The 26,832-nt window shown below is 47.1% G+C and overlaps 3 protein-coding genes across 3 annotated transcripts; 1 reads left to right on the top strand and 2 right to left on the bottom strand.

Annotated features, from left to right (window-relative positions):
* Positions 1 to 10,928: 10,928 nt before the first annotated feature.
* PtA15_14A105 (uncharacterized protein) lies at positions 10,929 to 14,675 on the bottom strand (the record flags this gene model as incomplete). The annotated part of the gene is made up of 4 exons (XM_053162787.1): positions 10,929 to 10,939; positions 13,519 to 13,988; positions 14,029 to 14,351; positions 14,436 to 14,675. The coding sequence occupies 4 exons, from the start codon at positions 14,673 to 14,675 to the stop codon at positions 10,929 to 10,931; spliced, it is 1,044 nt and encodes a 347-aa protein (XP_053026778.1).
* Positions 14,676 to 17,709: 3,034 nt separating this feature from the next.
* PtA15_14A104 (uncharacterized protein) lies at positions 17,710 to 19,949 on the top strand (the record flags this gene model as incomplete). The annotated part of the gene is made up of 10 exons (XM_053162786.1): positions 17,710 to 17,995; positions 18,064 to 18,504; positions 18,572 to 18,676; positions 18,737 to 18,841; positions 18,902 to 19,006; positions 19,074 to 19,129; positions 19,252 to 19,356; positions 19,426 to 19,530; positions 19,598 to 19,706; positions 19,777 to 19,949. 10 exons carry the CDS (start codon positions 17,710 to 17,712, stop codon positions 19,947 to 19,949), a joined length of 1,590 nt encoding a protein of 529 aa, XP_053026777.1.
* A 1,638-nt stretch (positions 19,950 to 21,587) lies between these two features.
* On the bottom strand, positions 21,588 to 24,946 carry PtA15_14A103 (uncharacterized protein; the record flags this gene model as incomplete). Its single annotated transcript, XM_053162785.1, has 8 exons — positions 21,588 to 21,684; positions 21,796 to 22,094; positions 22,248 to 22,990; positions 23,066 to 23,505; positions 23,575 to 24,001; positions 24,132 to 24,685; positions 24,791 to 24,843; positions 24,926 to 24,946. The coding sequence occupies 8 exons, from the start codon at positions 24,944 to 24,946 to the stop codon at positions 21,588 to 21,590; spliced, it is 2,634 nt and encodes an 877-aa protein (XP_053026776.1).
* Between the last annotated feature and the right edge of the window lie 1,886 nt (positions 24,947 to 26,832).

Raw genomic sequence — 26,832 nt, 5'->3', positions numbered from 1 at the left:
CCACGACAAATCCAAGAAAAAGACCCTTTGTAGCCTGCAAGCAAGGAAGACACAACCCAGACGCAGCGCACGCAGAAGAACAGTGCTGGACTCTTCATCCCGAACTCCGTCCGACGAAGAAGAGGGCAACCAATTTGAACACCATGGCCGGAGAATCCAGACCAACGCAAAGCTTTGCTTATCAGACCTCCGCGCAGAAGAGCAAAAAGGACTCAGTGATATTGGACTCTGGCGCAAGCCAACACATGTTCAACTCCATCGAATATTTCACTGATTCGTTTGATGTGAATGTGCCGATTGTCACGGGTTCAGGAAATGAGAACCCCGAAATGATGGGAACTCGCCAAGGCACGGTCAAGCTAGAATTCAAGAACGGGCCAACGATCATTCTTCGCAACGCACTTTTAGTCCCAAATCTATCGACCAATCTAATTTCGTTCGCTCAACTCATCAAGGAGCGGGCCGAAATAACAAACAAGGAGGGCAGAATGATCGTCAAGCTAAACAATGAGCACGAGCTTCTAATCAATACCGAAGAAAATCTTTTCAAAGTCAAAGGAGTGAAGACACCGGCCTGTTCAGCTTACAACACAACCGTCACCGCCCCAATCAACACTTTTGCGGCATGGCATCAGAGACTTGGTCATGCAAGTGCAGCCAGGATAAAAGCAATTGTCGGAGATCAGAACATGACAAGGGAAAGACTGGCCTGCTCCGCATGCATGCAAGGAAAGATGGTGAAGCTACCATTCAAGAGCAAATTTTCGCCCACCGAAAAGTCCCTCAATGTCGTGCATGGAGATTTAGTCGGTCCGATTCAACCCGCAACAAACAGTGGATTCAGATAATTTCTGACTCTGGTTGATCAGCATACCGGCTATATCCACGTCAGCCTCCTGAAAGAAAAATCGGACGCTGTAGCCTCAATCGTAGACTTCAAGACGAGATTTGAAAAACAAACAGGAAATCAAATCAAGAAAATTGTTACCAACGGGGGAGGCGAATTCTGCAACAAAGCCCTCGGTGAGATCCTTCAGCAGGAAGGCATACAGCACAACGTATCGCCTCCCTACACGCCCCAGCACAATGGGATAGCTGAACGCGCAAACAGAACGCTCATTGAAATGACCCGATGTATACTCCTACATTCCAGAATGGCTGCCGAATGGTGGGGAGAGGCAGTAATAACAGCTGCTGCTACAACAAACTCACTACCATCACTCTCGAAATCCCGAACCGCACCGATAACTCTCCTGCTGAAGATACAGCCCACCTTGGCCTTCTTCAAGCCATTCGGTTGCCGCGCTTGGATTCTCAAGGACAAGGTCAAGAGGGACAACAAATTTGATCCCATCGCTTGGGAAGGCACCCTGATTGGATACACCAACGACTTCTCAGCCTATCGTATCCTGAGGCATGAAGATCAGGCAATCATGGTCACCAGGCAAGCCAGATTCGAAGAAAACACATTCCAAGTCTGTCGAGCGGTGCACAGGAGCCACGATGCTCAGGAGAATCCTGAATCATCCCTTCCTATCTTCAACTCAGAACCTATACTCCCATTTGAAGAATCTTCGAGCATTGATCAAGACGACCCACAACCACCGGGCGAAGAATATGAAGACTTCAACAAATCGCCAGTGGACTCGCACCCAATCAGCCCGGAAGCTGGAAAGCGCTGGATATATGTTAAAGACTTCACGCCAGCAGAAAACATCGTCAGCTCAGTCACGCAAGACAACATAATTGAAGGGAAACGGGCCCGCAAACCAGTATGCTACGTAGCCATCTCAACCGATCCGAAATCCCATCACCACGCCATGAAGTGTCAAGACAAGCAGCAATGGATAGGAGATTAACAACATGAGAAAACACCAAGTCTGGATAGAAAGAAAAAGAAGACCGACCGACAATCCGATTGCCTCCACTTGGGCTTATCGCAAGAAGCTCGGACCCGAAAATCAGATCGTCGAGTACAAGGCAAGAATTTGCGCCCAAGGCTTCCGACAAATTTTCGGAGTCAACTTTGAGTTAAAGTATGCCCCAACGGGAAAGCCCGCTTCGCTCCGCCTCTTACTATCTTTCGCAGTCAACAACGGCTTAATGATCCATCAACTAGATGTGAGGAGTGCATTCCTCACATGCCCACTTGAAGACACAGTCACGTTAACCCCCCCCCAAGGCTACAACTGCCCGAACGGTACCGTATTCGAGCTAAAAAAGGCAATTTACGGCCTCAAGCAGGCCTCGTTAGTCTGGTACAAGAGGCTAAGCGACTATCTCAAGACAATCGGCTTCTCAGCATCAGTAGCAGATCCCTGTGTCTTCTTCCGCACCTCCGGTACACCAACGTGGCTGTACTGCCACGTCGATGACATTGTCATAATCAGCAGCAATCCGGTAGTATTCAAAAATGAAATGGAACGTGAATTTGACATCAAGTACCTCGGTGAAGCATCATTTCTTCTTGGAATGAACATCGACCGATCTGAGGATCACCTTCATGTACATCAAACTCAGTACATTGAAAGAAAGCTTTCAGAATTTGGTTTCGATTCGGCGACACCGGCATCGTGTCCTATGAATCCAAGAAGCCATCTCAAGGCGGCGACAGCTGAAGAAATTGAAGAACTGTCAAGGCTCAACGTGAACTATCGTGCGCTAATTGGTTCCCTCAATTATTTGAGTGTTCTCACGCGCCCAGATATCTCCTACGCAGTCAGCGTTCTGTCTCAGCACCTCGAAAAACCGGGCATTCAACACTTCTATGCTGCACAACAGGTGTTTCGCTACCTTCTCGGCACGAAACATGTGGGGCTTGTCTTCACCAAATCACCCAGCCTCGAAATTAGAGCCCATGTAGACTCGGATTGGGGCAACTGCCCAGACACAAGAAGATCGGCCACAGGATATGCGGTCCTAACAAGGTCGCAACTCATCTCTTGGAAGGCATCAAGACAATCGACCGTCTCACTCTCATCGACAGAAGCAGAATACAAAGCTCTGTCAGACCTAGGCCGCGAAATCGCATGGCTAGCAAACCTCATCAAGGAAATAAACCTTGAATACACACCTCATCAAATATTCGTAGGTGTTGAGAATCAAGGCGCGATTGATCTCGCTAGGAGTGAAATCTCTCAGAACGGATTCCGTACCAAGCACATGGACATCCGCCTTCACTTCGTCCGTGAGCTTGTTACTTCAAAGCTCATTGCTCTTCACTACATTCAAACGATCAACAACTTCGCAGATTTCCTGACCAAGCCAACAGGAAGATGCACAATCAAAAGATCCCTTCAAGCCATTGGGGTAACTGCAGCTCCTTCCTCTGCCTTGAGCACACCTGCTCAAAGCAACCCAGCCTGTTGGAATACAGATTCCGCTGCGCAAAGCGCCAAGAGGCGTAGGGGAGATACAAGCTTCAATGCACTGCAACGTAAGCACTTGTTTCATCCCTCTAGACACAAGCCACAGTCTATTGACATAGTCGTCTCACCTCCGCTACAGCAGATAAAACGAGCGACAAGACCCCGAGGGCGCAGACATCGGGCTCAGAACATAGCAACATCAGGGCAGCCTCAGGTATCGAAGAATCGACCCTGTGAGTATTTAAGAGACCTGTTCGAGCTGGGAGCTGAGGCATCAGACTAATCATCGCTCAAATCCCAATAGCTCGTTACATCATAGAATCACCAACAGCCCTTCCAACCTATACACTTGTATCAGTTCACCGAACAACGAGTAAGCTACTTAGACTATGTGCTCTCACCAAAATCATTGGTAGAACAGTGTAGCTGACATAGGCGTTGCCCCTTTTAGCCTTAACAGGACTTCCACGTCATTGTCTCAATAACGGATAACCGTCAGGACAAGTGTGCAGACAAACAGAGGTACTTTTCCTTTAAAATCGGTTGCACGACAGGCAAGACACATGCTGACTTAACGCATGCCACAGAATCCGCAATTCTTCTGTCTCGTGCCGATCCCTTCCTCCTCAGATCTTCCTCAGGCATTCTGCTTTCTTTCTCTATACATTCCATTCAGCTCAGAAGCACGGTAACTTTGCCTGCTCTTAGGTGAATATTATTTCACTCTCTAGACTCAATTTACTCTGTTTCATTACTGGCGCAATGCCTCTTTCATGTATATATTTCTCATTGCGCTTAGTTCTAACTAGAAATGAAACCTCTTAGTTGTCTCAATTCTTACAGTTTGCACCTCCATCATCCCCTTCTCCATTCAGCAAAAGGGTTTCACAACCACTTTTGAGTCTTACAACATAGGTAGGGTCATGTACATGTGGAAGCGCTGGTCTGTGATGTTGCAGTCAATGAAGAAACTCAAGAACTATGCAATACATCTACCGCAAATGGTTGTTCTTTTGGAGAAGGTTTTGCCGCCTGCTTTGAGTAAGGCAATAAAACATTCTCTTTTCATTGCTCCAAGCGGAAGGCGTAAACACTTTGTGGCAAAGGATTTATTTTTAGAATCCCAAAACTTTTGGCTGAAGTATATATTCAATCACACTGGGAAGGGGACTGAAATTGATCGGCTCAAGGATATTTATTCACCTAATGTGTCATTGGTATGGTAAGATTCCTTCTAATTGAGATGTATTTGGATTCTTATAATTTCAAATTCCATTTTTATTGTTTGATTCTAGTTACAGAACCTGATACACGATTTGAAAGAAGAAATTGGACTGGTCAACTATCATCAATCCCACAAGAACGTAATAACCCTAAGATCTCTCAACAGCTGCCTTCAAATGACACAAAACAGCGATAGTTGCACGCTTTCTCCCCAGGCTGGGCAATATGTCCCAGCCAGCATCCCAAATTATTACATGAAAGGTGTGGAAAAAATTCAAATAGGTTCTGAACACAACCAGAAAATGTGGATTTGAATGTGTCCACCAGCGGTACCAATTTGGAAGGAGGGTCAGGAGGCTTTGGATATTGGAGAAGTTGCCAATGACATTGACGACGCTGGAGATTCAAGCAAAGGTTCAAGTGCGGGGGGTTCGCTCAAGCTTTGAGTATTGATTCCATCTGGTCCATTTCTTTATGATGGTTTGTTCAGACATTCAATTCTGGCGCGCTTGTTTTCTTCTGATGGTTCATAGGCTGCTCTCTTTAAAATATCTAGACATTGCTGATCCTCTTCTGATTTTTTCTTCTTCCTCACAACCTCCTCCTCTTTTCTCTTTTGATTCACCCTCTCAGCAGCCTCTGTTTGTAAATTTAACTGCTCTGTGGCCCGAGCTGCGATCTCTCTATTCAAACTTCCCATGTCACTCTTGATGTTATCGTTGTATTGCGCTTGTTCTTTCAAATAGTTCTGGAAGTTGGCACCTGCTCGAAATTCAACAATTATTCCATGCAACAATTCCAACAACCCATCGAGGTTCTCTCCGCCAAGGACTTCTGAGAGATCGGTAATCATTTTGATGTTGTCCAAGCTGTCTACAATCCTTTCTGCGTGACGCTCTCCAAAAATACGGTCCGCGGTAAATGAAGGACAGTTGCCGAGGTTTTCTTCAAAATAGTCATTAAACTTCTGGACAAAATCTACTTTCAAGTCAGAATACAAAGGGCTCCTTTCTCCCTTCTTTTGTGGTGGTTTTCGAGATTTCTTAGTTGGTAAGCTGACTGTTGTTTTTTCAAATGTTCCAAGTGTGTTTTCTAGGGCATCGTCCCAGTTATCAACTGTCATCCGCTTCCAGTTACTGACCAAGATATCCGCCTCGTCCGGCAAACATTTAGAACACCCGCATGGTGGGAATTTCTTTACTTCCTCGCGTTGTTTTTTGGCTAGGTAGCTTGGATCTTCCAAGGAAAGTGGTATGTATCCATTTCTGTTGAAAAATAAAAAATCAGTATTTTTTTCTTCAAAAACTAGAGCTCAATACGCATAGAGAAGTCTTATATGTTATCAACTGAGATTGCTATTCGCAGGCAAATCGGAGTTACAGCCAGCGCATCAATCCAACAGTCATCCTCTTGGTTGTCCTCCCCGGTAAAATCTTTGACATTGTTCTTTCCGAACTTGCGATGGGACTCCATAAAAAGAATAGCAAGACCAGGCCTTCCATCTCGACCAGCATGGCCAATCATCTGACTGATAGTAGATGGATCTCCTCGCCCCATGTGGATAACCCGACGCACACGCTTCCAGTTCTGGCCAAGTCCAAGTGCCATTGTACAAGACATACAAGGAAACTGCCCAGTATTGAAGAGTTTGACTGCTTCTTCTTTTTTCTTCTCGCCGCTAGCCGCATGCTATTGACAAATGATGGAGCTGTGTGGTTTGTATTCAAACCCAGAAGTTCCTTGGGCCTTGTTGACAACCCTCATAACCTTCAAGGTGCCATTTCGGGTGCCAGAGTAGATCAGAGTAGGAGGAATGTCTTGATCACTGACTTCTTCTTTTCTTCCAAAAATTAAGTAGATTGTTTCTTGATGCCAAAGAACACTTCATTGGCACTCAGATGATTCAAATCTTGGGACATGTCAATTCCCCTCAAACAAAATTCACGTTTTCGTGAGTTATTTTCAAGCTCTTCATGATCCTCTTGATAGCGATTGGCCGACATGTAGCTGATTGAAGTAGGACTGGAACTCCATAGGTTGCCATCAGCCTAGCTCCCAAATTGCCGTACGACGGTCTGAAGATTCCAAGGTCCTGTGTTTGTGTGTGGGACGAGCTCCGTTTCGCCTTGCCCTTGGCAACAAGGCCCCATAGATAAATCATGTGTGCCTCATCGACAACAACCAACGCCAACCGATCTTGAAACTGCTTCTTGTAGAAAACGTAGTTGAAGAGACCATTGTTGAGGAAAACTTTGTGACTCTAAAGCAAACAAACATGGTTGGTGCGATGCTCATGAACTGATTCCCACACCACAACTCTTACCAAATAAACAAATCCATAATCCCCTTTGATTATCTTGTCGGCCACCTTCTTTGTGAAGGTCATCTTTGTCAAATTTATCGCAGTCATTCCGTCTTTTTCTTTCTCCGCCACCTGGATGTATACATTTGTCAATATTTATAGGAATCATGTAATAATAAATTTACATACTTGATTCTCTCCGAGTGAATCAAGCGGATTCGAAACCAGGATAGTTGCCTTCCTTGTTGAGGGGGAAAATAAGTGATGATGCATCTCTGCTATCCGAGTCTTGCCGGAACCAGTGCCTGATAAAACAAAAGTATTTCTTTTATTTACAAGATTCAGGACAGCATTGACCTGTAAAACTGTTGGTGTTTGATTGAAAAACAACTCAGAATCTTTGATGATATGTTCACGTAGAGAGCTTTCATCCATCTCAAGTATTTTCTGTATCAACTTGATCCTGCTGTCTTGGACAGCTTGATTTTTGAACAGTTTCTTGGCTAGACTTTTAGGGGACATAGGAGTTGCACTTGATGATCTTGAGGGAGAACTCAATGAAGAATTTGATGAAGAACTCAATGGAGAGCTTGATGATGCCCCCTTTGGTACTTTGATTGGTACTCTTGGCATGTCGGTAGTGTCTGTCTGTTGTTGATTTTCTGAGTTCCCCCTCATGGATTGTGACCAACAACTCTGCAAGACCGCGCCAAGGAGAGCTTAACAAGAGACTTACAGAATGTCCTGGGCCCTCATGTGAAAAGAAGTATACTTTCACGGTCCAATGGCACAAATTCCAATTGGACATTGCAATGGAAAAAAAGAGGGTTTGGAGGCAGTTTTCTTTTGTCAATAGAAAATCAGGTTGTCAACCTATAAGAAAGCTACATAGCACAAAAAATGTGCATCAAGACAAAAAAAGAATTCTATGTATTGGAATTGTCAACTGAGGGTGTTGATTTTTTTATATCCATTTTAAAGAGGTAATTTGAGTAATTTGGCAATGCTGCCAGCCCCGCGACCCAACTTTGCGCATAAGCCTCTCTACAAGAGTTTTGCCCCCGCAACACCCGCAGAGAGGCTGCTTAAGCTTGCTGCAACACTGAAAATATGGCCCTTGGGGTTGCCATGCAACAGACGTTGTGGGTAAGAAATATGCTGAAAGATGTGCTTGAAGCTGATTTTCTTGGCCATTTGCAATGGTGGGCTGCTACGCTAAACTATCCGTTGTGGTGATTTATATGGGCAGGCGTGGTACAATGTCCACTCAGAGATAGCGCGGGCGGGAATTCACAGAGTGGCTGAGTGCAGAGTGCATTCCGTTGACATAAGCACTGAAGATGAAGTCAGAAAGCTTATGGAAAGTTGCGCGCAGACGGAATGCACAGATTGGTGTGGTGATTTATATGGGCATGCGTGGTAGAATGTCCACTTGGAGATAGCGCGGTCAGGAATGCACAGAGTGGCTCAGGCAGAGCGCATTCTGGTGACATAAGCACTGAGGATGATGTCAGAAAAGCATGCTAAGAAAGCTTACGGAAAGTTGCCTGCGGATGGAATGCACAGATTGCGGATCGGGTATTTGGATTGGAGTGGAAAGACAGGGCTGGACTGCGGCGGACTACACACATGGACTGGTGGCAGCAGCGCGTCAGCTGAAGCAGGTGGAGCTGGGGCGGAGGCAGTGGCGAGAGACTGACTGGCGGGGGCTAGACAGAGGGCAGTGGGAGGTCAAGCGTTGGAGAGGAGCAGAGTCTGGGACAATGATGTGTGGAAAGCAGGCGGAGCTGAAGGAATAGTGCGGGAAAGTGTTGGATCTGCAGAATTGGGTGGGAACGGTGATGCGCGTTGAGGGAAGGATGGGGGTGGAGGCTCACGGTTTCTCTTCTCTTTTCCTTATCCTATCTATTTCTATCATCAGATGGATTACTCATTATTTTACTTACACTTATGGACATACTAGAGTGTTAGGGGAGTTATATGTGACCTTATCTTTACTCATGGAGTTACTTGCGGATTCTGTGCTTGCAGAGTGCGGAGCTTTATTCACTTGCGGATTGTTACACTATAGATCAGGCTCAGAGAGGAGTGCTGAAGGCTAGCAGATAGTAGCAGTGCGGAGCCAAGTCACCAATAATCACACAGCCCGGACACATATATTCTTGAAGAGGGCAGTTAGCGGACATTTCTACTGACATACCAGCCTTTATTCTCACATTGGGCAGATTGCGGATTGCGGATCTTGGATTGGATATTTGGACCGGAGCAGAAAGACAGGGCTGGACTATGGCGTACTAAACTCATGGAGTGGTAGCAGCAGCGTGTCAGCAGGTGAACCAAGGCAGCCAAAGTGGGTTTCACCAGAGGGTGGAGCTGGGGCAGAGGCAAGAGACTGACTGATGGGGGCTAGACAGAGGGAGTGGGAGGTCAAGCATTGGAGATGAGCGGAGTCTGGGACAATGAAATGTAGGAAATTGGGCAGAGCTGACAAACTAGTGCGGGAAAGTGTTGGATCTGCAGGATCAGGTGGAAACAGAGACGCATGTGGAGGGAAGGAAGGGGGTGGTAGATAGGCCAGTGAGCTGCCTGAACCCAGCCGTGTTCACATTGGATTTTTGTGGAAATTTTTGAAGCTGGCTCAACCTGACAAACCCACAACTGAAGCCAGGCGGGTTTGGGTAGCCCATCCAGCAAATCCCTGGTTGGCCTTATGTGGTGGTCAATTTGGTACACACGGATAAATGGAGGATTTGGCAAAGGACTAGCGGACCACACCCAAGACGTTTCAGGATTGTGATCTCCAACTCTGCCCCTACTTCCACCAATTCAGGATTCAGCTTCATTACATTGTTTCAATTCTTTTTCCTCCAGTTACATTTTCTATTCCCTTTCTTTTACCCCTCTCTTGCTTTCTTCTGTCCTTGTCATTTGGACTACCTCCGCTTTGGGAGTTCCTTTCTCTGGTTGTTGTTTGTTTGCGGAGTTTTGTTGGTTTTTCTGGTTGTTTTCTGATGCTTGTTGTTGTCTTAGAAGCGGATATGTGTTGGACACAAGAGTCAGTCGCACACCACTCAGCCAAGAATATAGTTCAAGCTCTGCTGAGCTTGGACAAGTCCCCCATGCAATTTCCATCCTGATCCAAGGAGGATACCATCACCTTTTGATCATTCTTGATCCTGATCCTGATTCTTTCTGAGTTCCACCAGAGTTCTTTGAGCCATTTCCCTGATTCTTTTCCGTGTCCTTGAACCCCAACTCCACAATCTTCATAGTTTTGAACCTTGTACATCCCTTCTCCACCGCTCCAACACCGTTTGTTGGACCTATTTCTGCTGAATGTAACTCCTATACCTCTGCCAAGGGTATCCATTCCCTCTGTCTCTAAAAAAATCCACCCCTCAACCCCGCTATCATTGTTCTTGATCATTTTCCGCTTGATATTGTATGGACCGCCACAAGGGCAGCTTCATAGAACTTTCCCCTCACCCCGCTGCCTATGGTCTGACACCATAGGAGCTCCGTACTGGCAGAAGTGGTGGGCAGATATGTTTTCAATTTGGATGACTCTGCCTGTAAAATAACCTTTACAGTTAAATTATTGCCCAGTTACCAATAACTGGTGGCTGAGATATGATGAGTCTGAGCGGGCAAAATACTGAGGAGAGCGGGAACAGGATTTGAGTGATGGTCAAGGTTCTTGGAAGGATGATGTGGATTGCAGATCAGAGTGGCATCAAAGGAGAAGGAACAGAGAGAAAAAGAGAAAGAAAAGACTACTATACCTGAGGACAGCAGGCACAGGATGTGAGTGATGGTTGAGGTTTGTGAAAGGATGATGCAAGGTCCTTCCACAACTGCTTCCTCAGGTATTCTACATACAAGCAGTCACATGGATGTGAAATGTGAGAGACATGTGAGAAGCAGATGAAAAAAAGGAAACTGACAAGTGACAACCTCAACAAGTTACCGGTAACATTATCCAATTTGCATAATTGGATGACACAGTTTCAGTTACAATAACAAGTATCATCACATTAATAGTGGGCTGTTATCCAAACCTCAAAAAACATGACTTAGTCTAGTTGATGGTTGATTAGGTGCCTTCCAGCTTTGTATATGCTGTGCAATGTGCATCCAACTCCCACCCCAGGAGGTGGTAGCTGGTCCCACTTCAAGAAAAACTCTAGAAACTGCTTGCAGTTGAGATGCAGCAAGCTTGAATCAAGCCTCAGCTCAAGCTGGAGTCAAGCATCCAAATTCTGTGCTGGTGCACCTTGAGTGTATACCTTGTTCAGCATCCCAATGCTGAGCATTCTGTAGTGATCATGCAGTAAGCTGAGGCAAATGTTCAACCTTGAAAATGAGAATCCCCCTGAGCACCCTTTTATTTTATTTAATTTTATTAAACACTCCATTTGCCATTGAATCCAGCCATAATAACATAAAAAGGGTGTGTACGCATGAAAGGGATATGTACATAAGAAATGAATATGTAAGCATGAAAGGGGAATGTGAGAAGGTGTATGAAAACATAAAAGGGATATTTACACATGATGAAATGGGTATGTATGCATGAAAGGGGTTTGTATGTATGAAAGAAGTATGTGCAGTAAGGGGTATTTGAACATGAAAGGGATATGTAAACCTGAATGATGAAATTGAAAGGGGTATTGAAAGGGATGTAAAAAACTCAAACAGGACATGTAAACATGAAAGGTTCATGAACGCTGTGGTAGACAGAAAAGTGGAAAAATAAAAAGTTTTTTCTATGCTACAATTTACTCATACTAGGCCTCAAGATACCACCAAATGGACCTCAGAAATGGATTCTACAGCCAATGTTACCCCTAGTCACCACTGGAGCCCCTCTGGATTGGAACCTACACCTCTTTGGACCACTAGACACCCATCACACATGCAACATACCCAGTCACCAACCTGTCACAAGCCTTGAATCAAGGATCACAGCATTATGCTTATACACATCACAGGATACAAACATACATCTCCCCATCAGAATACAGTCATTACATAGTATCAAGTACTCTTCTATTTCCATATTATGACATCATCCCACACTGACTCTGCAGCCTCAGACTTCATTTATACACCCCTTGCATCCACCTGTCAACTTATGCAGTCTACTGTCACTTTACACAGCCTTCATGTGGCCTACTGCATTCTTCAGGCATTGTTTTATGTACTCCTGTCATATTATGACATCATGTGCATCTACTCCCGCCAGCTAAAATCCCTCACCCTGTTGTCTAGATTAGTCAAAACCCTAACCCACAAGCCCCTCCGGGGCTCCACTTTTGTCTATGAAAGGAGCTCTCTCCATCCCCAGTGGTGGGATCTGCAGTTCATCACTCACCAAATCACAGTCACCACAACAGTCACCCTTACCAATCATAAACAATCCATATATAAATCATCAGCTCTATACATTGTCAATCAAACAAAAGTCATCTTGAACTAACCTACCCTATCACTTGATTAAAAACTTGCCAAGCATAGCTTGGTGGGTCTTGTTGACTGATAGTATAGAAGGGCAGAGTTTGCACCTCCTTCATACCCTTCTCCATTCAGCAAAAGGGTTTCACAACCACTTTTGAGTCTTACAACGCATGATGAAAGGGGTATGTAAACATTGTGAATGCAAAAGGGATACACACACATGAAAGGGGTATGGACACATTATGAAAGGGTTGAATGCATACAAAGGGGTATGTGCACATGAAAGGGGAATTTGCACAGGTATCAACTCAGTATTTTGGAGCCTGTACTCAGTTTTTTGGAGCTTAGACTCACTCTTGCATAAATTATGCAATGTGCATGTAATCAACCAGTGCTTGATTCTTGCATGAGGCACAGCTTGCCTTGAGCTCTTGCATCTCAACTGCAAGCAGTTTCTAGAATTTTTCTTGCAGTGTCCCCTATTTGGGTATGCTTGCCCCAACATATTTATTACATAGGTTTTTTTGAAGTTGTGGATATATTTATGACACCTCAAAATTAAATTAACTGCACCTCATTCACAGAACAGTTACGTTAACAGGGCCACAAAAAAATATTGCACCTGTAGGTTACATTACAGTACAATACACTAAAAAAACTGTAGGTTATCCAGGAGGGCAGATATGGATAACTATTAACAGTTACAGTATCCAACATTGCCCCCAAAACATACTGTAACATATCTGCCCACTGCTGCCAGCAGCTCCCCAGTCAGGGGTCAGCCATGAAGGGCTGAGTTTTTGACCCTGTAGCCCCCTCCGGTATCCACAATTAGACTTTCACATCTTTTGGGGCCTGTGGAAAGGGCACATGCCAACACCGGGGATATTGGCATTGATATTAATCCTTCAATATTTTAGTTCGTTGTTTATTCGGCTGCGAGCCCCAGGCTGCCCATGGGCTACCCGCAGGCTAATCAGCTCGCGGGTCGCCGACGGGCTGCCCGCGAGCTAAACGGGTTCAGGGGCGGGCGGCAATTTGACACAAATTGACCCGGCCCGACCCGCCCGTTTATTCTGTGGCCCGACATGGGCGGCCCGCCTACTTTGGCGCTTTGTGCCGATCGAGAGCTGTTCAGGGCCTGTCTAGCGAGGGGTAACGACTGACGACTACTAGGAGGGGTGTGGTTTTGGACGGGCTGGTTCTGGATTTTGCGGACTGCCGGATGGGATGATCTGCTGGGTTGCTTGGGCGTCAGAGGAGAGGGTCTGGGGATAGCCCTCTCATTCCTGGCAGCCGTCGAGCCGCGAGGGGAGTCGAGCTGGGGAGCGGTGTTCATGCGGGATGGGGGCAGCAGGACGACGATGCAGGTCTGGACGTGAGTGGCCAGGTGACTGTCGGCCTCAAAGCGCTGGGCGATCCGGTCGACCATGCCGGGGGTGCCCAGGAGGAGGGTGGACCAGGCTGCCTTGCGGGCGATCGGGCTGAGGGTTTTACAGAGGCCGATCAATGCGTGTCGGTTCTTCTGGGCCTCGAGGGCGAGCCTGAGGTGGCTGGAGAGCAGTTTGGTGGGTCGGATGGAGTTGGTTGCTTGATTCTTGGGTTGATGATGAGGCTGGGTGATCGGGAATGAGGGCCTGGATGGTGGCGAGTTGGGTGTAGAGAAAGATCTGGTACCAGATGTGGGAGGGAAGACCAAGGATGGGTTGGGGTGCAGATGTAGGGCGAATGGAGGGGGGTGATGAGGCGAGTTGGCTGGCGAGATGTTCGATGTCTTCGTTTGAGCTGATGGTGACCAGTTTGGGTTTCTTGAACTGGGGCGGGGTATCTGAGGATCCAAGTGCGATGTGGGTTGCCCGACAGATGGTACCTTGGTGGTTGTGAGCACGGATGGACGAGTTCCAGGATGAGAAGGAGTCTGATTGGATGGAAGAGAGCTGATCGTCGTCTCGTTTGCGTTTTGATTTGAGGCTGAGTTGGTTGTAGAGGTCCCGCTTGAGCTGTACGTTGAGCTGGTCAGAGGACGATGAGGATGGCAGTGCTGGCTGGCTGGCTGGGAGTATCTGTGTGAGTGGGTTGCTGGCGGAGATGGCGTTGAGCAAGTCTCTCATGGAGATCGGATTGCTGGTGCTGGTGACGAATGGCCTGATATCATCGAGGTCGGGGACCAGGAAGGAGGTGGCGACTTGCTGCTGCTGCCCATGGGTGTCTGCTGGTGGGAGTGGGGGGATGGGTCGTGATGCGGAGTTGTTGGTGTGCCTGGCGAGTTCGTTCTTGGGTTGTTTCTTGCGCCAGAATGCCAGTCGTTCGAGGATCCGGGTCATCGTTCGTTCTTTGCCTGCGTGTTGTGTTGGTATGATTTGGAAGTGGGAGTTTGAGACTGAGAGGCCCTTCCCACTTCCCAAGAAATAGATGTTGGGATATCCGCATTGACGTCAGAAATGAAAATGTATGCGCGTGAAAAAAAAACATGTCTCCGCTGGGAGGTTTGCTGTGCAGCTGACTGAGGCTGACTGATGTCGATCTGCTCTTCTTCTGCCTCTGGGATCCTCAACACAATTATCGTGGTAGATATCCACATCCGAGCTTGCTTGAGCGCTTCGCTGGTCCAACATCCATCCATCCATCTTCATGCATCGCTCCGAAGCGGGTTGATCCAGGCGTCGTGGCGAGCATACATCCACGAAAACCTTCAGCCGATTCGACTGTGATCTCCATACGGCTACATATCCGTCGGGCTGCATTCAGCTTTGGGGAGCGACTTACTGCAAACTGTGCAACCTCATCATCTCCAGCACCTCTCGCTGCTTGGTTTGCGTGTCTTCGAAAACAGTTCAGACTATGTTGGAGGGCCCCTCACATCTCACTGCGCCAATACGGCAGTTAACATCCGCAAGTTTAACATCAGTTTACTGATGCGGATGATGAAGTTTTCATGAAATTCTTACGCATCAAAATCCAGGCAGTTCTGATCGAGTTCGAAATTTGATGAAAACCATGTCATCGGCATCAGAAAACTGATGTCAAACCTACCAATGTGGACAGCGCGAATGCATCCGGGTCAGAGCAAGTGAACAAAACTAACTTGTGAATGTCCTCAGGGCCATATCAATCCACCCAAAACTTGGTGCTGACCACGAATCCTGTCGATTAAGCCTGCAGACTTCTCAGTTTGACTCGAAGTTGGTCATTCTAACACTCCCTCAGTGCTGTTTTGATACAGAGGAAATTGCTTGATGGAAAGTGGCAAAACATCAGCTTGGCAAAACCTTTCTGTATGACAGCCGGTGGCTGCTGCTGGTCTACATACAAATCAAAGGTCTATTTATTTACGCACCAATGTCCCTTACGATCGCACTCATAGAACTCGCTTGCTTGTTCATCATACACTCACATTGTGCATCCCGCGATCTCTGTGCTATTCATCAGACAGTGGGGTCATTCATTTGGCCTGGATAGATGCCTTGTTGCGATGCCCTCTAAGTTTGCCAATCAACGTGATCTCTTGATGTTTTTCTTCTTTCCTGTGGTTATGAATCCTTCAGTCGTTGTCTCTTCTCAATCCAACACGTCCTGCTTGTAGTGAACTTGAGTCAATTGAGCAACAGCCCATGCCAAAGATTCATGAATCATATCAAGAAGCGCAATATGTCCCTCACTCGCAATCATGTCCTTCAAGTTCAACAAAGCAAAACAGCTTTCCTGTACGGCAAATCTATTGCAAACCGCGACTGTAGATCGTCAGCCAAGAAGCAGTGTCTCAAATCAATAGGATGAAAGCAATGAGACCGGGGTTCAAGACAAATCAACCTCCTTGCGACTCGAGCCCATTACAGGTAATCGTTGTTCTGCTTTTCGGTGTGTTCTAGATGATTGCTGGGAAAGGAAGCAGTACCTCTCAAGAACCACATACTCACCATTCAACCAAGTCATCCATCGATGCTAAGCGCCGACCGCAACAATATTTGTGATAGCGTCTGCTCGCAGTTGTTGTTCGCACCCCAATTAACTAAAGGTCGGAGTCGGAGCCGTTGAGAAAGGATCTCGATGATATCCAATTCTTTGGTCCCCAAAGACGTCGATCTTCTTGGTAATCGGCTTGCAACCATCCATTTTCTCGTTTTGCTCACCATGATCCGTGTATTCTTCTCTGCCGTGCTGTTCAAGTTTTTTCCAAAGTGCAGGAATCAAGCAAGAATTTTGAAATCAAGACCCCCAGCATTTCTAGCGCTTTAACTGAATGACAAAAAACACACCACTCAGCCTGCTTGAATCCTTGGGGAGTCGAACGTTTGATTCAGAGATTTGCGGCTTTGGGAGTGGGATAGAATGGTGTCCAGCCTTGCGGGCATGGGTCACGACTGATTTTATGATCATTTGATTCAATTCTTCTTGAAGACATATTGAATCAGAAAAAAAGCGGCTGTGACACAGATGCTGCTCAAATGTTCAGTAAACTTGAATTTTGGTTAGTAAGTGCTCAGCAAGCGTTCAGCTCAAACGTTGTGCAGCTGGCTGGGCACCGACCTGAGATGAATATATGAGAAACTCCTTTCTAAAATGTTTCAGCTCCACCCCAGGTCCACAGCTGCAGGCCAATCAAAGTGATATTCACTTCATTGGTCATCTAGCCGGCGTCACTTGATTGGGGAGACTGAAGGTCTCTAGCGCAGGCCTACGATTGGATCGAGCATAAATTAAGTATTTGTCTGGAGTCAAATTTGGCTGTGCATCAGATCGGCTCAATTGATGATAACCCGGGTTTGAGAACTATTGCTAAGTAATGATTATATATACGTTATGCTCACACGGAAGGCTTTCGTTCAGACGATTTTGCCTTTCTTTGCTGGCGTTCTGGGTGCCTACGGCTTGACATCTCAACCCGATTCCTGTAACATCACACTTTAACATATGTTGCATTGTTTTCGCGAGGTAATCTTCTTCTTACACATGTATGCAATTAAGAATGCTACCAACATCTACCCTCAGTCGTACAAGACTGAGTGCTCGCGCTCAAGGGTTTGAGTAGGTTGGGTGAGAAGCTGGCCATCAAAGGGATATTTGTACAATTCGTATGCTTACAGCTCTGATCAGGACAATTGAGATGAGTAGACTCGATGATGAACAATCTGCATCAATGTAACAATTTTGCCCTTCTGCCATCGCACTCGCACTCTCTTCTGCATCAAGGGAACAATTCTTGACCAAATCTTTCCAACATTTTCCCAACACAGCCTTTCCATCAATTGTCCAACAACTACCTTTCCATCAATTGCCCACCAAATAACTCGTCCCTACCCATCCATTCCCACATCCCCACCCATCCTATCTTCTCACTTCAAGCTACCAAAAAATAAAATGAATCCAAGCCACCGCTCACCACTGCCATCCCATCTGTGGATCGCAGCCGGCCTTGCTCCGACAGACGACACACCCCTCACCGAGCCAGAGAAGGAGGCACTGTTAACTTACTACCTCCAGAATGAAGAAGCCATCGACGAGCGACGTCGGCAGGCTATACAAGAGATCAAGTCATCCCACAATCTCAACCGTCCTGTCAGTTACCACAGCCAACGCGCATCCACACAGAATCCGCAGTCGCACCAAAGCGGTAATCCCTCGAGGCTTTCACATGGCCAGAACTGTGAGCTAATATTTTACACTTTTCCTCTGCTCTTGTTAATCTTTTTTCAATGTTTAAATTCCCCGCAGCCCATACCAGCCGCCAGCCACAGCGGGTTCTTGGATCTAGGTATATCCAGCCAACAATGTATCCGACTTTGAGCCAAGCTCAGCAACCCATGAAGATCACGCCTCAGGACCACAGGCAAAATGTACAACCCGCCGCGGTACCGCAACCAAAATTGCGGATTCCAGCCGTCGACCCTCCGCTCGGCCCACTACCATTCACTCCAGTGAGCCCTGCCGGCGCAGCGCCCCCGCGGCAGGGGGTAATGTTTTCCGATCTTCATCATCCTGGCGGCCAACTACGGCAGTTTGTCGATGCCAGACAACTTCCGCCGTTGAACCAATTGGGCTCTAGCAGCAGTCAACACCGGATGCACCTGATGCCAATGACGCCGCCGGAGCCCCCAAATGCTGTACAACATCAGCAATCACAACAGAGGATGCGCCCAATCAGCGAGCAACGTTGTGAGCCCATATTTGTTTTATTTACTCTACTTTGGTTAATGTTTTTCGATGATTAAATTCCCCGCAGTAACTCCTGCCAACCAACCGCAACAGGTCGTGGCGGCTATCCATGTGCCTGCTGTGCAGAATCAGCAATCACGCAAGAGGACGCGCCCAAACGGCGAGCAATCTTGTGAGCCCATATTCTTCACATTTACTCTACATTTTTTTGATGATTAAATCCCCGCAGTAGCTACTGGCAACGAATCACAACATTTCGTGGAGGCTAGGCATCCTGTGCCTGCTCTTCAGAATCAACAATCGCGAAAGAGGATGCGTCTAAATGGCGAGCAACATTGTGAGCCCATATTCTTCACATTTACTCTACATTTTTTTGATGATTAAATCCCCGCAGTAGCTACTGGCAACCAACCCCAACAGCTTCTGGAGGCTAGACAACATATGCCTGCTGTTCGAAATGCGCAATCGCGGCAGAGGATGCGCCCAAACGGCGACCAACACTGTGAGTCAATATTCTTCACCTTTCCTCTACTTTGATTAACGTTTTTCAATGATTAAATTCCCCGCAGTAGCTACTGGCAACCGCCCCCAGCAGTTTGTAGAGACTATGCATCATGTTCCTATTGTTCAGAATCTGCAAACGCGGCAGGGGACGCGCCCAAACGGGGAACAACAATGTGAGCCCATGTTCTTCAGCTTTCCTCTACTTTGGTTGACATTTTTTGATGATTAAATTCTCCACAATAGATCCTGGCAGCCGACACCAGCAGTTTGTGGAAACAAGGCATCATGTGCCTATTGTTCAGAATCTGCAAACGCGGCAGGGTATGCGCCCAAACGGCGTCCAACACTGTGAGTCCATATTCTTCACCTTTCCTCTACTTTGGTTAATGTTTTTCGATGATTGAATTACCGCAGTAGATCCTGGCAGCCTACCTCAGCAGTTTGTGGAGGCTAGGCATCATGTGCCTGCTGTTCAGAGTCAGCGAACGGGGCAGAGGATGCGCCCAAACGGCGAGTAACACCGTGAGCCCATATTCTTCACCTTTCCTCTACTTTGGTTAATTTTTTTCAATGATTATATTCCCCATAGCAGATACTGGTAGCCGACCCCCAGCAGTTTGCGGAGGCTAGGCATCATGTGCCTGCTGTTCAGAATCAGCAAACGCGGCAGAATATGCGCTCAAACAGCGAGCAACACTGTGAGTCCAAACTCTTTACCTTTCCTCTACTTTGGTTAATGTTTTTCGATGATTAAATTCCCCGCGGTAGATCCTGGCAACCAGTTCCAGCAGTTCAAGGAGGCTAGGCATCATGTGCCCTCAAGGCAAACAGGCTCCAGCGGACCTCAGATTGAAGCAACACCCGCGGAGGACCCCAGAACCAGCAGTCGCAGGAGAGGAATTGCGACAAATGTGGTACATCAGTTTACAAGAATGATGTGAAGAGACATCGCGCCACAGCGGCAGAAACGAGTAGCTTTCTACTCAAATCAACACGCCATTAGTGGTCTGTATTGGTAGTCTTTAGGGGAGAACCAACCATATCATTCCCTTGCCCCTCACGTGAGGTGCCACACCCACAATGTGCTTCCAAAGAATATGCACTCCCAAGTTTTTTCTTTCTTCATTTTTTAGCAATTTCACGTGAGGTGCCACACCCATGTGCTTCCAAAGAATATGCACTCCCAAGTTTTTTCTTTCTTCATTTTTTAGCAATTTTTTGAGGCTTTCATTTAGCCACCACTATTGCATTTTTCCTGTACTCTGGTCAATGTTTTCAATCTTTAAATTCCTCGCTGTCCATCCTGGCGGCTAAACAAATCCAAAGTGAGGCATTTTCAGCCATTGAAGCATTCAGGTTCCAGAAAAATTCAAAAATAGATGCCAATGATAGCTCTGGAGGGCACCCATGCTGTCCAGCATCAGCACTTGTGAAAGAGCAGGCTCTCATACAGAGAACAATATTGTGAGCCCGTATTATACTAACAGTGTTGCTTGCCATATGAGAGACTCCTCTTCCGCAATTTCTGACGCTGGACAGCATGGGGGGCGTCCAGAGGTATCATTTGCATCTCATGTTGAATTTGGCTGGAACCTGATTGGTTTGACGGCGAAAGATGTCTAGTCTCAAGAAACTGTCATTGTTGGTTGGCAGCCAGGATCAGGGGAATTTATAGATTCTTGGATAATCACATACAATGATGGGCCAGCTACGCTAATGTTAGCACTAGCATAGCCTAGTACTAGCTTTTTTATGCTACGCAACGGCAGCACTATTTTTAGCAGCTGGAATTGCCCGCTAAATCTGCTCCGCAAGTCCTCCTGGTATAGGTTGAGAGAGTTGGCCCCACTTTTCCCCTCTCCTTCACCTCACCTCTCTCTTACGAGGTCAGGGCTAGTTTGGGGTACGAGGCGCCCGCAGATCGGCGTGCATCTAGGGATTGGCAGATAAAGAATGCTCAACGCTGGTCCGCAAAGTATCACCATCGAGAAATGTCAATTACCACCACCCGTTCTCCTTTCTCTCTCTTTTGTTGATTATGATTACAGTTTGATTATATTGGTTTTTATGTTTTTTCAGGTCGTTGGTGTTGAAAGAAGGCAGACGAGAACAAGAGGGAGAAAGCGATGAGAATGATGGATGAATGAAGAAAAGATAAATAAACAAACTGTGGAAGAAAATCTTGAGCTCTAGGTCCCCTCCCCTCCCCTCCCTCCCATACACACATAAATATATAAACGTACACGCACATACACACAAGAAAAAAAAAGAAAGAAAAAAAGGACGAGGAAAATGAGCGATATGTAGATGCAGATATTTGGCGAGGAATAAAAAGCAAGGATTTGACGATAAAGAGTGTATGTATATAGGTGAGGACAAAAAGAGAAAAGATACGAACCATTTATTGTATACTTTTCTTTTTTCTTTTGATCAGGTAACAAAAAAAAGTCTATGTTTGGTGTTTGAGTTTGAGTGGGTTTTTCATGATGATATGTAGTGAAACATAAAGAAAAAGGTCAAATTAAATAGAAAAACGAGTAAGAAAAGGGAACAAAGAGGTGGTTTTTCGAATGGAGGGTTTATTTTCCAGGATGGAGATTAGGGTGATGATGATGGATAGGGATAGAAGGATTATGGACGAGAGTATTATTAGTACGGGGGATATTATTCAACGCTCTGATCCGGTTCCCGAGCGGTTTTTCGTCATCGTCATCGTCATCATCGTCGTGGTTGTTGTGGGTGTCGTCGGGATCATCGTTATCGGAGCTTTGGTGGGCATCCGAGGACTCGTTGTCTTCCGAAGAGGAGGAAGAAGAGGGGCGACGTAGGGGTGCTTTTTTGGCGTTAGAGAACCGCTCGTCGGCCTCCGATCCGCTCTCCGAACTTGCGCCCTCAGGCCTGCCTGGCCTGGCCTTCTTCCGACCCAGATTGGCTCTGCCGCCGCTAGCTGCGCCCATTTTCCCGTTCGTCCGCTCCGCCTCGTGCTTCGTTCTCGGCTTGGCCCCCGGGCCCCGCGGGTGACTCGCGCTGCTGTTGCTGCCACTGTTAGCATTCGGCTTATTGCGTCCCTTGCCTTGCTTGGTGTTCTTGATGATAGGCGATGGAGATGGTGTGTTGGGCGATTGTGATAAGGAGGTGGGAGGGGAGGACGAGGACGAGGACGAGGCAGGAGGGGTGGGGATGGGTTGGGCGGGGTGGCCATGATTGACGAGGGGAGCGGGCTGGGATTTGTTGATGACGCCGAGATACCAGAACATGAGATTGGAGATCAAGACTTGCTCGTAGAGCGGCCTGCGAGGGTTGGCGAGTTTGATGTGGCTGAGACGGTAGACGGCGCGTTCGACGTGAATGGGCAGCCGGTAGAAGCTCATAAATCTGCCCTTGATGAACCCGCCAGAGGCCGTCGGGTTCATAAACTGTTGCTGGGCCTGCGTGTCTGCCGATGCCGGCCCGCCTGGTCCAGGAGTCGGATGCTTGGTCGGGCTGCCAGCCGATCCTGAGCCGCCGCTAGCAGACGCACCTTGCTTGTCCGGCTGTTCAGACTCATTCTTCCGCGATTTTCCCCCAAACAATCCGCTCAAGAATCCACTCTCCTTCTTTACCACCACCGCTCCGCCAGCCGTCGTTCCGGTGCTACTGCTACCGCCAGAGCTGGCTGGATTGACACTGCTGGGTGCTCCTGCCGCAAGCCCGCTCTCAGCTTCGGCGGACTTCTGCTTATCTTTCCCTTTCCCTTTCTTGTTCTTCGAGCTTGTCGAGACGGCCGATGAAAGGCCTAGTTTGACCCATGCCCGCTTCTTCTCCTTGCCTTCCTTTGAGCCCGCAGGTACTGAGGCTGGGGGAGGCGGGATTGCACCGGCTGCAGGGTTTGATAGATTCGGACTAGTCTGAGTGGTCGTCAGGGGTGGTCGAGATGATTGAGGGCCAACGGGTGTGGATGGTGAACTAGAAGATAGTGTACCAGAAGACGGAGTAGACTTAGCTGCAAACAACAAGAAGAAGGAAAGATTAGTTTGGGTAATGAATTTGAAATCTTGATAGGTTTTGTTTCGTTTACCAGTTGAAAGAGTGGTAGTGGTGCTAGTTGAGATAGCAGGGCTTGAGGATGAGGTCGAGGGCAGATTGTCAGAGCTTGGAGTAGTCCGATGTGGTGCGGGAGCAGCCAGGTCGGTTAAAACTTTCAAGCTGTCAGGTTTTGAAGAGCCAGGAGGAGAGACGAACGCAGGATCTGAGGAAGGAGGCCTGCTGGTCAAATCAGGTTTGGATGTTTGGACGGACCCAGTGGGATGTGATGGATGATCAGAGGTTGGACCGGCATATTTGATCGGATGTGGGATGGTAAAGTCAAGAGCGGAGGGTGAAACGGTGAGGTTACTGAAATCGACACCTCCAGTGTCAACGGCGGGTGCTAGATGATCGTCCAAGCCGACAGCTTCATAAGTGTAAGCATCCAATAAGCTGTTGTTTGAAGCCAAGGAATCCGGTCGGGATGTGGAGCTGGATGGGAAAAGGATGAGTATATTTATAATATAAATAAAAGCGAGTTGGCAACAGAAGTAAACTGACTCGAGACTCTGGTCATCCTCTGAAGGGGGATCCAAGATAGAAGGGTTTGATGCCTTGGAGCCCGTAGGAGGTGCGGGTTGGAGATGATGAGGATCGATTGTGAGGGTGAGGTCATCGGATGAGTCCGGGATCGACCTGTGAGTGAGTTCCTTGCTACTCCGGTTAGAGTGCAGATCGTTCGAGACCGTCTCTTCGGAGTCGTTCGAGGTCGTCGAAGCTGTGCGTGGGTGGTGACTGTTGACCATGGGGCTTTTGGCTTGGGTCCGTCGGGTAGCTGGGAACCGGTGTCCGTTCCCATCCCCCGGCAAGGAGGCCTTCCGAACTTTCGTCCGCGCCGTTCGTCGGATGATGTGGCCTGGTGCCCGTGAGATCAATGGCGAATCATCTATCGCTTCGGGATCTAATTGTTCTGGACTGAATTCGGGACCTAAGTTTTTTTTTTAATATAAAAGGCAGTTAGTTTTCAATAGAGTTTGTTTGTTTGATTGATTTTCATTTTTTTGTTGCAAAACAACAATTTTTTTTGGGGGGGGGGGAAGAAAACAACAAGGACTGACCGCTAGGTAAGGAAGCCGAACCGCCGATGGTCATACTCCGAGAGATAACAGCCCTGATCCGATCATCGTTGAGGTTGAGATGATGGAATTGGGAGTCGAGAGAAGGGTCGTTGGAGTTGGAGGATGATGGTTTTTTGAGGACGAGAGATTCGAGACGTTGGAGGTCGTTGATGGTGAGGCTTTCGAGGCCTTGAGCGCCTCTGCCGAGGTTACGGGGGCTGCTCATGGAGTAGCCTCTAGTGATAGCCGCCTTGTCTGGACGATGGTGGGATGGGGATGGTGGGAGTGTGCTGGGGGGGTGCTTGGATGGGTCGTAGACTTGGCTGAGCATACTCTTCTTCCTCGATAGTCCGCTGGGGGAGAGATGGTCGCTCGAGTTCCTCCGGGAGCCGAGTGCTGAGGAGGTCCGCCTGAGCAGGTTCTCTGGCTTGGTTGCTTCTTCGATAAACGCCTTGAACTCTTGTGGGGCAATTTCGGGGTGGAGCCTGGCGGGTAGCCAGAATAGATTCGGGTTGGGTTCATCGGATTCGACTGTGGTACTGCTGGCGGTGGGGCTGAGTGAAGGTTGCTGGTCGTTGGTGGCTGTTGTAGCTGCTGCTGCTGCTGGGCTGTTCATGTTGCTGCTGGAGGGCAGATCTGGATCCAAGTCGTTGGAGGACTGGCAGAGTGAGATTCGGCGTAGGGATCGGATGGATTCCAGTTCGGATTGGAGCTGGCCGGGCTGTTTGTTTGTTTGTTTGTTTGTTTAGTTAGTGTATGTACGGCTGATTATCTGCAGTTTGAGAGTTTCTTACCGAGATCTTTTGTTGTTCCATGGTGATGTTGTTCGACCGAGGTGATGGTTGTGGGTCGATGGGATGGTCGACTTAAGTTTTCATCAAGCTTCGGCCACTTCAAATGTCAAGAAGCGAAACTGGTTTGTCGGAGTTCGACTTTGACAAATCAGCTGAATGTCAGCACCGCCCTCACATAAAAAAATATTTATGTCAATTTTCAGACAAAACGGAGAAACTGCATGCTACAGCCTGCAGGATTCCACACTCGAGCCATTTGCAAGGCGGCAAGGCAAAAATAAATATTTATGTACAGCAAGAGAACTCGCACCGAAACTTGCAATGGCCTCAGTAACTGCTTCTGCATCGTCTCATCTCCAAGAATAGCACCGCAAGCCCACTCCAAGTGGAGCGCCAGCAGAGATCCGATGGAGGTCGCAAGTCACCAAAGGTTAATTAACTTCATCAGAACAGGACTCATATTTCCAACCAACCAACCAACCATCCATCCATCAGATCATCACCTTCAGTGCCCACCCACAAGCCTTGGCATCCTTAGACATCATCAAGAACCAATCTCCCGAGAGGAAACCGGCTACATACAAGTTACCCGTCGAGCGAGGCCGTGTGCGGTGCCGAGTACCTGGAATTGTCTTGAAAAATGGGCAGTACCGGCCGGGTACCGCCCAAACATCCTTACATACAGCCCGTCTCCTTTATACACATCCAGGCGATGCTTTGGAACCCAAACTGTCAGCTTTATGCATGGAAATTTGGCTTGATATCTAAGCACTATGCTGAAGGTCTGAAAAGGCAAGGGCCCTCCTCTAGTGTCCATACTTATTTGTAAAGGAGAATGATCATAAAACTTCACTAGAGTACTGATTGGATTGATATATGATCCAATCAAGTGGCTTTATCCTACCACTTGGTTTTATGTCTCCTGTCCCTATGAACTCATGATAGGTATAACCAATTACATCATGTGCCCTTTGCTAGAATAATACTGAGAATTTGCCACGCACTATGCCATGGGTAAAATTTTAAAGTTTCAGTCCAGAAAGTATACCTGCTGGGGCAAAAAACCCAAAAATAAATTTCTCTGTCTAACCTGTTTCCAAATACGACTGAGAAAGCCTCACAAAACCTTGCTTAGATATAGAAATTATGCCAGCTGCAGTATTGTCTTCCAGTTCCTATTGCATTTGTCAGAGAGCCCCTGTGGTGGTGGGCCAGCCAGATATTTCTGTTACAAGTCTCTTTTTTCTTGGGCATGACCTTGCTACTCATTTTGAACATTCCACAGCCCAAAGAGGCCTGGAACAAAACTGGATTGCAATCAAAAGCAATTCAGAAGGAACCCAATGCCCCATTGGCTTTGATGCCCATGGGAATTAGGTCTTGAACAAAGCTGGTTTGTAATCCAATATATATTTGGAATTCCTTCCAGTAATTTTGCAGATTGCTTTGTGGTGAATTGCCAACTTTCAAGCAAAAGCTAGTAATAGAAGGCATTGGGATTTGGTGGTGTTTCATGAAGACTAGGTGAGGGGCCCCACCTAATTCTACATGAAAAGCTTATTCATTTAATGATGATTAAGTATTTCCTAGTATAAAACTAGTTATTATATGATATTATTGTTATTATTATTACATTACATGCACTCTTTAGCATATTCTGGAGTATCTCTAAGGCTGACACAAACCATATTCATTTTGGAAATTGGGCCACATAAGGAAATTAATTTTGCTGGGGGCTTGAGGCTAGTACAATACATACAAATTTGACACATTCCAGCTTGAGAGCCAGTTTTACTAGGAACTGAGCTTGTAACAACCCAGCCTGATTTCCGGTATCACTGGCTCACCAATTAATTCTATGGCTGTGTTTACAATGACCATTTCTTGTTGTTGAGCCAGGTTGTGCT

This window comes from Puccinia triticina, chromosome 14A, assembly GCF_026914185.1.
Source record: "Puccinia triticina chromosome 14A, complete sequence".
In the NCBI taxonomy this organism is placed as follows: Eukaryota; Fungi; Basidiomycota; class Pucciniomycetes; order Pucciniales; family Pucciniaceae; genus Puccinia; species Puccinia triticina.
The sequence above is the reverse complement of the archived record's forward strand: the minus strand, read 5'-3'. Positions and strand labels throughout refer to the sequence as shown.